The sequence below is a fragment of the Lissotriton vulgaris genome, chromosome 11, assembly GCF_964263255.1.
Source record: "Lissotriton vulgaris chromosome 11, aLisVul1.2, whole genome shotgun sequence".
NCBI classification, from domain to species: Eukaryota; Metazoa; Chordata; class Amphibia; order Caudata; family Salamandridae; genus Lissotriton; species Lissotriton vulgaris.
Window position 1 is genome coordinate 970,724,495 of NC_141699.1, and position 12,251 is coordinate 970,736,745.

Consider the following 12,251-nt stretch of genomic DNA (forward strand, 5'->3'; position numbering starts at 1 on the left):
CCTGTAGATTATGCCAATCACCACACCAAATTGAGTGTTAAGGAAATGCCTCTTTTGCATGTTCACCCCCACATTTCTTTGGACTGATTCTGGTTTTTTGACACAGAGTGGCCTGAGAACTGCTAACCAGGCCCTGGGGTCCGTGCTCTAACCCTATACGGATTTACTTATAAACCCCTAATATGTGGTACCCAACCACCCAGGGCATGTTAGGCAGTGTTCACCCAGGGCTTCAGCACTAGTTGTGCCACTCTGCATGTGACAGACAAAATGGACCCCAGACTGCCACTGCAGACAGGGCAGCATAGGACAATGCAACTTCGAATTTGGCCTGACAAAGCTACCACTTCCCTTAAGTAATATATGTACGCCTCCTGTAAGGAAGACCTATGGCATGGAGCTGTATATTACTAAGTAAGATATATGATTTTCTATACATCCTATCAGTAACACTTCCAAATTGTCATTTTACTGTGGAAAGGTTAGGAGCCCCAGGTGGCACCCCAGCCCAGCCAACTTCTGAATGGGTCCGCCTAACAAAATCAGGAAAGGTATCACATTATGTATGACTTTAAACCATACATGATGTCCGGGCCAGATTTAAAGTCACTGTTCAAGTTAAGCAACTTTTAGAAAGTTGCCACTCTACACTCCAGCTAGTCCAGTAGCCTGACAAAGGCACTGACAGACAAGTTTCTGACCTTCTGAGGAAACGTGTGAACAACACCCAGGCCCAGGAACAAAGGCAGGATGGCCGCTCAGGATGTTGGCCCAAAAGGTGAAGCCACCTTTAAAGGGCTGCAGGTGACAACATCCCTGATCAGGATGCCTTATGTTACGGCAGACAATTAGGAGATAGAGCTAAGGGAGGGAAATCTGTGGCCAAATTGTTTTCCCATGGGTGTGTAGCCTACTGGCATCCACACCTCTATGGTGGGAAACCCTGCTCCCAACGACTGATTAAGGGCTGTGTCACCTTTAAGGGAGCAAGAATGGGAGACTCTGGGACAGGCAGGTGCCACAGATCACAGGAACTTCGTCACTAGAAAGGAGGGGCCCCAGTGGCCCATTGGCTAGAGACGCGTGGTTCACTCTGGGCCCTTTACTGGGATAAGCAGGGCACCCTGTCAGTTCTCGTTGGAAAAGAGAGGACCGATGAAGGACTGTCCTGCTGCCCTTGAACCACATAAAGACTGCACCATCAAGAGGACAGCATCTGCTTCACTTTTAGGCTAGAGAGACTGGGACTGTGTCTGTTGCTCCCGACCCCAGTAAAAGTTGATTTTTACAGCCTCACCAAGACCTGCGATCCAGAGGATCAATTCTCCTAGAACCATCTCCAGGATAACAAGAGCTGAAAGAGCCCAAACGGACAAAGTGGTAGTCACAGCAGAGGTTTTGTTGCCACTAGTCGCCGGGCACAACAAAGGACAAATCTAAAATAGCCAAAACCTGCACCAGACTCTGATGCACCCAGGAAGGCTGCCCACGTTTGGATTTGTCGTTCACAAGCGACACCAGCCTCCACCAAAGAGGTTGCATCAAACAATGGTGTAGTGAAACCAGTAGGGAGGCATTGGCTCTTAGACTACTGGAACGTAGAGCACTTTGAGAAACCACAATTCCATTTGTCCCACATCACCGGTGGCCAAAGAAAATACAACAGCGACAGCCACGGTGACCGCACCACAACCCAGGGCATTCTTTTAAGCATTTTTGCTGCATCCCTCAGAATCTGGCCCACTATATTGACTAATATGGCAGTTGTCTTTTTAATATTTGAAACGGACTTAAAAATCGCTGTGGTGGCCAGGTAACTGTTCAAAGTATTGTTACTGGGCTCCTAGACCTTATCACTACTGGATTTGGTCATCCAAATAGAGCTTGAGTACTCGCACTAACTCTTTCAAATCTTTCATAGGTTTTCAAACGTTGTTTGCCAATGCTTGACAGCAGTTTCATTTAAAATAGATAAAGCGTTCTAAAATTTGTATCGCTGGAACCCAACGGGGTCTTAATGATCAAGGTCTCTAAAAAATCATAAAAATACACTCTATTGTTATAAATTGTTGCTTTATCTTTTTAGTGGGGTGTTACTTTCATATTTTGGTTTGTGCTGTTAAATACTTCACACTAAGGGCCCGATTTGGATGCGGTTTGGAAATCTTCCTTACTGAATGGGTTTGGGATGGTTTGCGACCCGACTCAGAGCGGGAGAATACGACCGATCGACCGAGTACGATGCATCCGGATGCTTCCATATACGATTCGGTCGGACTCCCATTGACTTCAACAGAATGCATAGGCTCCCACTGATTGAAGGGGCACCCTGTGGCGGGCACCCCCTGGGCCAGCCACACTGTGCATGGCTTTTAAAGGGGAACCCTTGGGTACCCCCAAGGGTCTGATTGGGAAGGCCCCGGGTGCAGGGGGGCCTGCCCTGGGACCCCAAAGTCTGATTATGGCTGCCGATTAGAGTAGGACGGAACGATTCGGAAAGGCTGTCCGAATCCAGCATCGTACTCGGATCGTTAGGTAACGCGGCCCGTAGAGACGCTTGATTCTGCTCCATACGGCACAGTCATTCCAAATGCCGTCAGGTTTGGATTGAGATATTTCAAACGCCTAACTCGCATTGCACTCGGTCAGAAGGAAACCATTCTGAGTCGGTCGGACAGACACGTTCCCGATCCGATTCAGACAGGGCTTCATTCCTACGCGGTTAGGAAGGCCTCCTAACTGTATTTGTTCTAAGTTTCTTTGACAAGCCTTACAGCTCGCAGCCACAGCTACCCAGGGTTTAACTAAGGTTAAGAAAAAAATACTGACTAGACCCAAGACGTTATCTGTGAGTGTTCTCCAGATAAGGTGCCAAAGCCATATCATGTGTAGCAGAACATGATTTGGGTATTTTTAATGTTCATTTAGGGTTTCATTATGACTGCTAGGATTGTAATAATTACCAGCATTCTGAAACACAAGATGTATTAGCTGACAGTCCAAAATAGACAGGTTTTGAATTGCAAACAATTGACAGAGTAGTTAGCAATTTTGAGGGGCTGGGAGAGGGTCATCACATATATGCATGTGTGTATACACACTCTTCTTGCAGATAGGAGATCCTCAGACAGGACAGTTGGACTCCTAAAAAGTACCTCTGGGTGAGGCCAACTCACCACAGATAGAGTGAGAGACCCCTGCCCATTTTCCCTTTCTCCGGAAAGGTTGTGATAAGTATTTTTCCCTGGGGCTTGGGAGAATATTGAAGGCTAGGGAGAACTATCCAGGAGTGCATCCAGAAAATCTTGAAGTTAACCACACAACAAGGTGCAGTGAGAGGCACTATACATCCAGGTCAGTCACAGATGTGTGGCAGACAAGCCACGAAAGGATAGTGTGTGAACATTTGGGAAAGCGGTCTCAAAAGAGGACAAAAATGTCAAAATAGCAAAAAGGAAAAATACGCAGTGGCCGCAGAACTCATGCCTTTTCAGGTTGAGTGGTGTGTATAGAAAGGAATGGATCTCAGCGCATGGGAAGGGTGCCTACATAGGATCTGCATATCATTTCAAGAGCAGAGGGCGTCCGTGCAGAGATTGCCACCTACTGGCACACAGATACTGCCGAAAAGTTTTCAGATCCAGTCTGACACCTGGGGAGTATTCGAAAGGAGAGGAATCTGCGGATAGAATTCTCAATCAAAAACAATAGTTCTAACAAATTATTAGGAATTGCAAATTAATGATTATTGCAGTGTACACCGGCTTAGAGTGAATTGGGACGCACCATTGAACGTGACTTCAAATGCTCCTGTGGACATACACTGGTTCTCAATCATATTGCTTAGAAAGAAGACCATCATACAAGCATAGACCTAAAAGAAACAAAAACATTATTAATAATGTAGCCCTAGAACAAAGTAAGCTATAATGCAAGAAGAAAATAATGCTTTAGACATTTAGTTTCATGCTTGTAGTCAGCATCAATTTTTTGCTGAAATTATTTGGCACCATCAGTTTAACTATTTGGGGTTGGAAAGCGTTCTAAATCTAGATAACAGTAAAAGTATGAGTTCTAATTGTTCCTTATGCTTGTTCCACCTCTTCCACATGCAATACCTTTACTGACACAAAAACCCATGTTAAGTTCTCAAATAATTGAATCAGTTTTAAGTTCTTGCCTAAGAGAGCGCGTAGTTTTCTGCTACGAGACATCTCGTTTGCTTACATTGGGCTTGGAGCACGCCTAGTGCTTCCCATTGGCTGGCTTCATTGTCACTGTAATTTGTTAGCTTCTTATTTGTAAGATTTTGTAGGCTTTTTCTTCCTCCTTTTGTGTTGGATTCTCCACTGGGCACAACTGGTGTTCTACCACTGCTCATTTTTCAGAAGCTACTTTGTACTTTTTGTTTAAGCACTATACTAGAATGCAAGTGTTTCCATTTGTTTCTGAAGTGAACATATCCCCCCTTCTTTCCTCTAGCTCCCCCTCCTTCAGTTACCATTCTTGCTTCCTCCCCATCCACCTTCCCTTGAGCTTCTTGCTTCCCCACCACTTTCTTGTACGTTTGTCTCTCCAACTCCACCCACCTTCTGTAGTCTGTGTAGTTCCCCTCCACTCCCACCCGCCTCGTTTGCTTCCCTCTGCGGTCTTTGTACAGCCCCTTCTGTCCATCCTCCCTTGCCAGCCAGCTTCCTCAGTCCCTCCCGTGATCCGCTGTCAGCTTGCTTCCTCAACCCATCCCGCCCACTTTGTCAACCTTCCGCCCCTGCCCCTTCCGTCCGATCTCCGTTCTGCTTGCTAATGCTACCACAACCTCTTCCTCTTCCCACGGTCCATTTGCCTCCCTCGCTCCTGAGACTACCTTCCGTTGTCCGTGTGCTTCTCCATTTTGTATGTCCCCGCCCATCCACGTCCTCCTCTCCAGCCCTCCCGCTCTGTTGATTCGTCCTCCAACCCACTCCCCAGTTTGTTCGTTTTCTTCATAAATGTAAATAAAGAGCATTAAAGCATAGCAGCGAACATTCATTGCCAACGCCAAAAGCGCTAATTGGAAGAGGCCTGTTGGCTTCGTCCAGGCCGGTTAATAAGGGTTTTGAAATAGACAGCCGTGGCTAATCACTCGCAAAGGCGTGACTCCGCACTTGATTTAGAACGAATTATTGCAGTATCTGGAGAATATTAATTTCAACGTCTACAGAGGCAGCAAACACAACACAAGATATGAGATGATGTAACAACTGGGCAACGTATGGCAACGCGTGGAGGCGTGCGGTAATTATTTCCAAATACTCTCTCTCAAACACGGACTGATTTGAAGCGCACACTGCGGTCACCTTGCAATTGAAATGCCGGGGGCCCTGGCTCCCCGCTCTCTTGCAGGACCGCAGGGTGGTGTGAAACGAAAGCATGGCCTCGAGACGCACACGAGAGGGCACGCGTGTTTCATTAAAAACCGGCGGGCAAAGCAACTCCGCGGTTATACTAAACCACTGGGGGTTTGTGTACCACATACACACAGCTCTTCAAAATCACTCAACGGGGATTAAGATGAACTAATCCTGGTAAACTCCCCGCACTGCCACGAGGCTCGTGTAAATGCGCGGAGCCTCAGCTGACCCGGGCTCTTTCCGTGATTAGAGTTTACCCCTGGCTCTCGTTGGCACGGACTGCCGATTGGGAGGAAGATAATGGGTTGTGTGTGTGGCAGAGCAGCGTCTGCCAGTCCGACGCTCAATTGGTTGGAGTCTATCCTTCTCCCCCGGATGACTGCGAGTGCCCCGCACGTGAGCGTAACCGCAGGGTTACTGCAGTTAATGTTGAACCGAGTAAGATCTAGAGGAGAGTGTGTCGCGCTCATAGCAGAAAACCTGTAGACTGGGGTGAAGGAGGGGTTGTCCGGAGATGAGCGGGTCCCTTGCGACTGGGGTGTGGGATGCGCTTCGGGCTGTGGCTGCTGCGGGGCTGTAGTTTGCATCAGCCGATGGCGGCGACTGCCTCTGGTGCAACACCCTTTGTAGCCGAGATGTCGTCAACCTGTCAGCGCTGCCGCTGTGTCCAGCGGGGCCACCAGATGCCACCAGAGCAATGTTAGCTTACCTGGCTTGGAGAGAGCAGCACCGCAGTGAACAGCTGTGAGTGAATATGACGTGTGCCCCATAGTCCCTAACAGACACGTAAAGCCCACACAAGCATTCGAACACTTCTACCACCTGTCCAGAGACCAAATCTGACATTAGCCAGTCCCTAAAACAAGGGCTCCTGAAACTTTGTTCCACAAGGGGCATATATATTCGCCATTGCAAACTAAAACAAACAAACAATACATTCTCTAGATCATTCGTGAAAATAAACAGGCTGATCAGTGCCCTGCAGGCTAGCTGTGAGCCAAGGCCTTAGTCTTCTACAAAGATCGAACTCCTCAGCCTCACCACTTCCTAAGCGAGACAAATTAGCAGACTTTTGCCTGGCCTTGTTCGACCCCATAAGTGAATGAGTCTGCAGCAGCTCAAAACATGAATGTTAAAACAAATACAACTTCAAGCTAAAACGTGTAGCAGAAGAGCAGATGAACAATTAATAAAGTTGTACCCAATTAGAACTGCCAAGGAGAAGCAAGAAGGTAAAAGGTTAACAAAGTGATCACATAAAATAATTAGTAAAAAGGAATATTAGAAAAGGATATATAAACAGTAATGTCCATCTGCCGGCTCATTAACGGCATGGAAACTTTACAAGAAAGGGCAACACGAGTGAGAGAATGGAGGAAAAGGGAACTGAGCAACTACATAATGAAACAAACTAAAATTGATCTGAAGAAGTTAGAAGTGAATTATCTGCTGGCTGTACCTCGAGAGTCTAAAGTAAAGGCATTTGTGATGTTTTTTACAACATGTTTCGATTATTTATGAATTTGTTGCTAGCTGTGTGGCACATTAAAGATCTGGAGCAGAATGGTAACCCTATAAATTGTTCACTCATTTCACTAGATGCTAGTGTTACTCTTATCTCTGTGCTCCCCATTCACTTGCCCTCCACTGTCTGTGTGCTTCTCCACTGTATAGTATGGCTAAAAATCATTGTGAAAGCCAACCGGTCTCATAGGCGAGACATATTGGTTTATCAATGCTGGTTATCCACAGCTCGAGGGCCAAAACATAGTGTTGCTCCTTCAATAAAAAAAAAAAGCAATAAATCAATATTTATATAGAAGTGAGTTTAAAAGAATATTTAGCACCGAGACTGGTTCAGGAGGAAGTTAGTGACATTATTTGGAAGGATGTCCTGCTAATATGCAAGGAATCTGAGAACCAACTTTGAAATAAATACATATTCTGGCTTTAAACACGTTTATTAAACAGCTGTTTGGAAGGATAGATTTGACAAAAAGACGGAGCAAAACTATTTAGATTTGGCTGCAGACCGACTATTTCCATTGAGTTTGCAGAGCTTACCTCTGGTTGACTGGATGCAGCTTTAGAGGACGTGGAACACATTTCCCACAATAGTTTTTCTTAAGGAGCATATTGTCAAAGCAGTCGGTTTTAACTGTAGCTTCCTAGAATATTTATTTTTCAATGCTTGCTTTTCAGTTTTTTTTTACATTACTTGAGGGTGGGGGCAGAAGTGCAGGTTCTTTGACCTTGCCACACAAAACCCTGCTTCCATTCCCTTCGTCTTTTTTTTCTCCCCTCTCACCCACATGCTCCACAACATATTCAGTCAGCAAAACAATGTATCAAGTTTATACGTGGGGGTACTTCACTGGTAGTGGCCAGGTTTTAATTATATTTCAAAACATAAGGTGGGAGGATAAAGTCATGGGTGCTGGGCACTTCAAAGTTAAACACATAATGCAAAATGTGGCATGAGCTTCGCCAAAAGGGGGTTGGTTAGATCGAGGGTTGGAGAAGTACTGAGAAACAAATACGTTTGGGGAAAGAAAGGTCCGGAATTGTATATAATACATCAAGATGAAAAGAACTAAGTGGATATTGGTAGAAATTCTAAAACAAGAATGTAAAAAACAAAAAAACAAAAACTAAATAATTTCTAGTTAAAATCTCAAATCTATCAAATGCATTTATGACTGCCTTAGACAAACTATTTCTAGTAACTGGAAAAATGCTTTATTAATAAAGATGGCTCACCTGAGCAAGAGTACTAGCAAAGCTTACAGTACTACATGCTGTACCAGTTAACAAAACAAAGAGCTATCAAATATAAAAAAAGCTTAGTGCTGACAGTTTTGTCAGTTGTTAAACTGAGTAGTTAAATGAACCTTCTGAGTCAGTTGATATTAACAGAATATTTTACATAGGTAGAACTGAATACATGAACAGAGAGCTATTCACTGGGCCGATCATTTAGATCCAGTTCATATGCCAATGCTACATGCACTGAGTTCTTGGAGATCAGAGTGGAGAACATAGAATCTCATCAAGTACAAACATATTTGGAATCCTTAATCAGTCACATTATAGTTGCCCTAATGAAGAGTTCGATGCCCATCTCTTTCTTTGAGGTGTCTCCATTTAAAGAAAGCTGTGATAGAGGACACAAGACCTTCACAATGCTTCATCACGATAGACATGGGCAAGTTTGAGAGAAATTATGTTTTTTTGTATTTATGAGAAAATATATATTTTTGCCACAAAGAATATACCCACAATTTCTTCTTTCATTCAAGTATCAGCAATTTCTTAACAGAGGTTGCCTGTCAGCCACCCTTTTGCCAGGAAGTGTAACATTTTAATGATGTTAAAGCTCAGTGTTCCGTGAATGGACTTCGTTCAGACTGCATAACTAAGCAGTAAAGGTTAGGACACATTCGTTTTTTGAAGTTACCATTTACAGACTATTTTAAATTTTTTGTAATTCTACAAAGATAAAGAGTCATAAACTGACCGTACTGTTTGGGTGCTTCTACCCTCAAAAGACAGTGCTTTAAATGGGCAGGTACTGTTCGGTACCAAGTACCAACACTTCTTTTAACTTGAAAGTGAGAATACCTGCACCTCTCAGCACTACAGCAATACATTTAATGGGAGAGTACTGGCATACTACAGAAAAATACTGAAGCTTACTCTAGTTAAGATGGTCTCCAACCTTTTCTGTAAAAAGTGCTACTTATGGTCTATGAAAATTCTCTAACTATTATTATTATTTGAGATGTAATAGACAACATCAGAAAACATTACATTAGTGGCCATCTTATGCAAGGTTACCAGCACCTATCACCTCAGTGCATCAGGCAAGGTTAGCAACCAGAAATGTGATAACGCGTTGTCAATGTGTAATGTCTTGACATTGGTAATACATAACAGCCATAGGTGCAATGCCCTGCCACCAAGTTAATAATAATAGTAACAAAATCTCATCCATTGCCACTTGATTTTTCTCATTTAAGTATCAGCTTTAAATATAATTTTGAAAATGTAACCATTGTTCCCCACACATCAGCTTATGAGTTTCGAAAATATACACATTTTCGTCTCCATACATGCTTTTCAAATTTGCTGCAAAAATATTAATTCAACCAAGCACAAGCGTTCAATTTAGTGGACTAGGCTGTACAAAGGAGAGCTACTTACAAGTACATGGTGTGTTACCAGTAGGTCACGGCCTACTCGTTGGAAAAGCCTGTGCTATTGTAACCAATAGCTTATGTTCTGTCTCATTTCATTTCATGTGAAAACAATCCACAGAATCCTAGCCAACAAGAAGAAATTAAGCTATTTTTGCCTGCCCACAAGTTATATTTATTAGTTGGTTTTGAGACTAGATCCATTTCTAAAAGAACAAATTATGGGGAAGAGATAGGTCTCAGACCCCTAACCTTTTGGCGAAGACTATGGGTGACCCCGGAATTGGCAGTTTATAGAGCGGAATTAAAAGAGATATTGAGCTTCCTGGGAGCAGTAAAATCCCTTGGTTCATATATAAAAAAAGAATGGAGTAGGATGGGAAAACCAAGCCTGTGGAGTAATCCAGAGGAAGCGTGTGTTGTAATCTCACGTTCCGAAGTGGTAAACGCCTGCCGAATGAGCAAGCTAGCAGAGGAACAAGAGAGCTCGTCCATAGGACACTTGACGGTCCAGTTTTTATCCTTGAAATAAGAGTATTTATTTGAGCCTTTTTTAGACGACATTTATCCATTCCTGGCAAGAAAATTGTACGTCCAGTTCAGACTGGGAACCTTGCCGCTCCGTCTTTTTTCCTGCAAATGGTCAAACACTGCCCTGCGAGTGTCCAGCCTGTAATTGGGAGGAGGAGTCGGAGCTTCAGGTCTTCTTTTTTTGCCCTACTTACAAACTAGCAAGGAAGCGCGGGCTTATCCAACTGTGTAGGAATTTAGGGTTTGTACATTGTATAGAGGCACTCAGAGTTTTGAAGTCTTACACCCGCAAGCCCATTGTTTTTGCTGTAACTAGTTTTCTCACCTCAATGTGGCGTAGGCCCTGGACCTTTGTACATCTGTTAGCCCAGCCACAAGCAGCACATTGCCCCTACATTTTTAGGGGTTTTAATCCATTTTTTAAAACCTTTTATCTGTTTTTAACCTTAAAATTAATGACGTTTTTATCGTCTTAAATGTGTAAATTTCTAGTTCCTATGTGCATTACAAAACACTTTTATTGAACCACCATTGTATGATTACCCTAATGGACTTTTAATGTTGCTTAAAGTAAACTGTATCTATATTGCCAGTATTGATGGGTCTTGCTTTGTAAGTTATTACCTCTTGTTTTGTACTCACCTGCACATGTATTTTAATGAGCCTATTGGTCTTAGATGTGCGTTAGTGTGGATTCATCTTTCCCGCTGAAATATCAAGGTGATGTAACTGCATTTTTTGCAAACAGGACTGGATTTTATTTTAATATTTTCAAACTGTAATGTACTGTGTATTGTTAGTATACCATAATGGTCGCACAGAACGAAATAAAGTTTTTCTGAACTGAACTGAAAATTATGATTGTGAACATCAACATTGCTACTCCACTTAAGCACACACCAAATCTTATTCAATGAGAAAGTTGACATTGCAGATTTCGGAGACCTTGCAGCCGTGACGTCCAAGACACTAACCCAAAAGCCTTATATTTCAACAGATATCATTACACCAACAGAGGCTTGTGTGCTTTTGAATGCTAGTCCACCACAGTTTGTTATTTTTTGTGAACAGATTGTGTGCAAAGATACCAGCACATTGCTTTTCAGGAAAGAAGGTCAAACAAACCAGACAATAACGCTTTGGCGCATAGATGTTCTATTTACACCACAATGACAAAATCAGTGGTTTATAAATAGGCGAGAGGAAAACCGTAAATAACATCATACTTCAAATTGGCTGATCTATATGTGGTCTTCTTGGAATCCTCACCTCAAACTGCTTGTTCAGCTTAGTATTAAACAACCAACAAAATAAAAAGGGAAAGAGTTATCTTTGTGTCAATCACCAGTTCTTTTTAGGCCACAAATGGGAAAAAAGCAACAAAAGAAAGCAAAATGTAAAAAAAAAAAAAAAAAAAAAAAAATTATATATATATATATATATATATATATATATATATAAAAAGCTATTAAAAAAAGATTGAGAAAGAAAAGAGATAGGATTACAGTAACGAAGGATAATATCTGAGATGGAGTTAAAATCAGTGTACAGGGAAGACTTTAAAATAAGCAAGAGAAGCAATAGTTTTTAAGTAGGGATAGACAGTATGCTACAGTAAGGATAAGGGGGCACAGGTGTAGGTATAGCGTGCCGATAATGTTACTCTAAGTGTCAGGGACAGGCTCAGGAAATGTGCTTTAGTGAACACTAGGATAAGCAGCAATACATAGCCCAGGTTCAATGTTAGGGAAACTTTAGGGTGGTGTAGCCCTACAGTTACATTTAGAAGTTTGGGGAAAGAAACATGGATTCAGTTAGGGACTGGTGACTGATTCATATTTTAATACTGGAAAAAATAGGGATGCTAATGTAAAAAGAAAACCTTGCCCAATTTCCCACTTTTAGCACTCCTTTAAAGCATATATTTTCACTAAATGGTACCACATTTTTAAAACCTTCGACATAGATTAATTCCTGTATGCTTAATTATTACTCTCCCTATGTAGTAAAGTAGGATCTGCTTTTATGGTTACCCCCACTTTTTGCCTGGTGCTAAGCTGTTCTTGACTAGTATCCTGCTAATTAGAACCCCAGTCTATCTGCTTTCTCCATTACATGGTTATGTTCAGTACTG

At 42.7% G+C, this 12,251-nt stretch overlaps 1 protein-coding gene across 1 annotated transcript in view; it reads right to left on the reverse strand.

Moving 5' to 3' along the window:
* Positions 1 to 12,251, reverse strand: part of SELENOT (selenoprotein T) — a 128,841-nt gene that overhangs the window by 46,096 nt on the left and 70,494 nt on the right. The window contains exon 4 of the mRNA XM_086944156.1: positions 3,787 to 3,874. Coding sequence (XP_086800282.1) covers positions 3,787 to 3,874 — 88 coding nt within the window. The remainder of the gene's footprint in view (positions 1 to 3,786; positions 3,875 to 12,251) is intronic.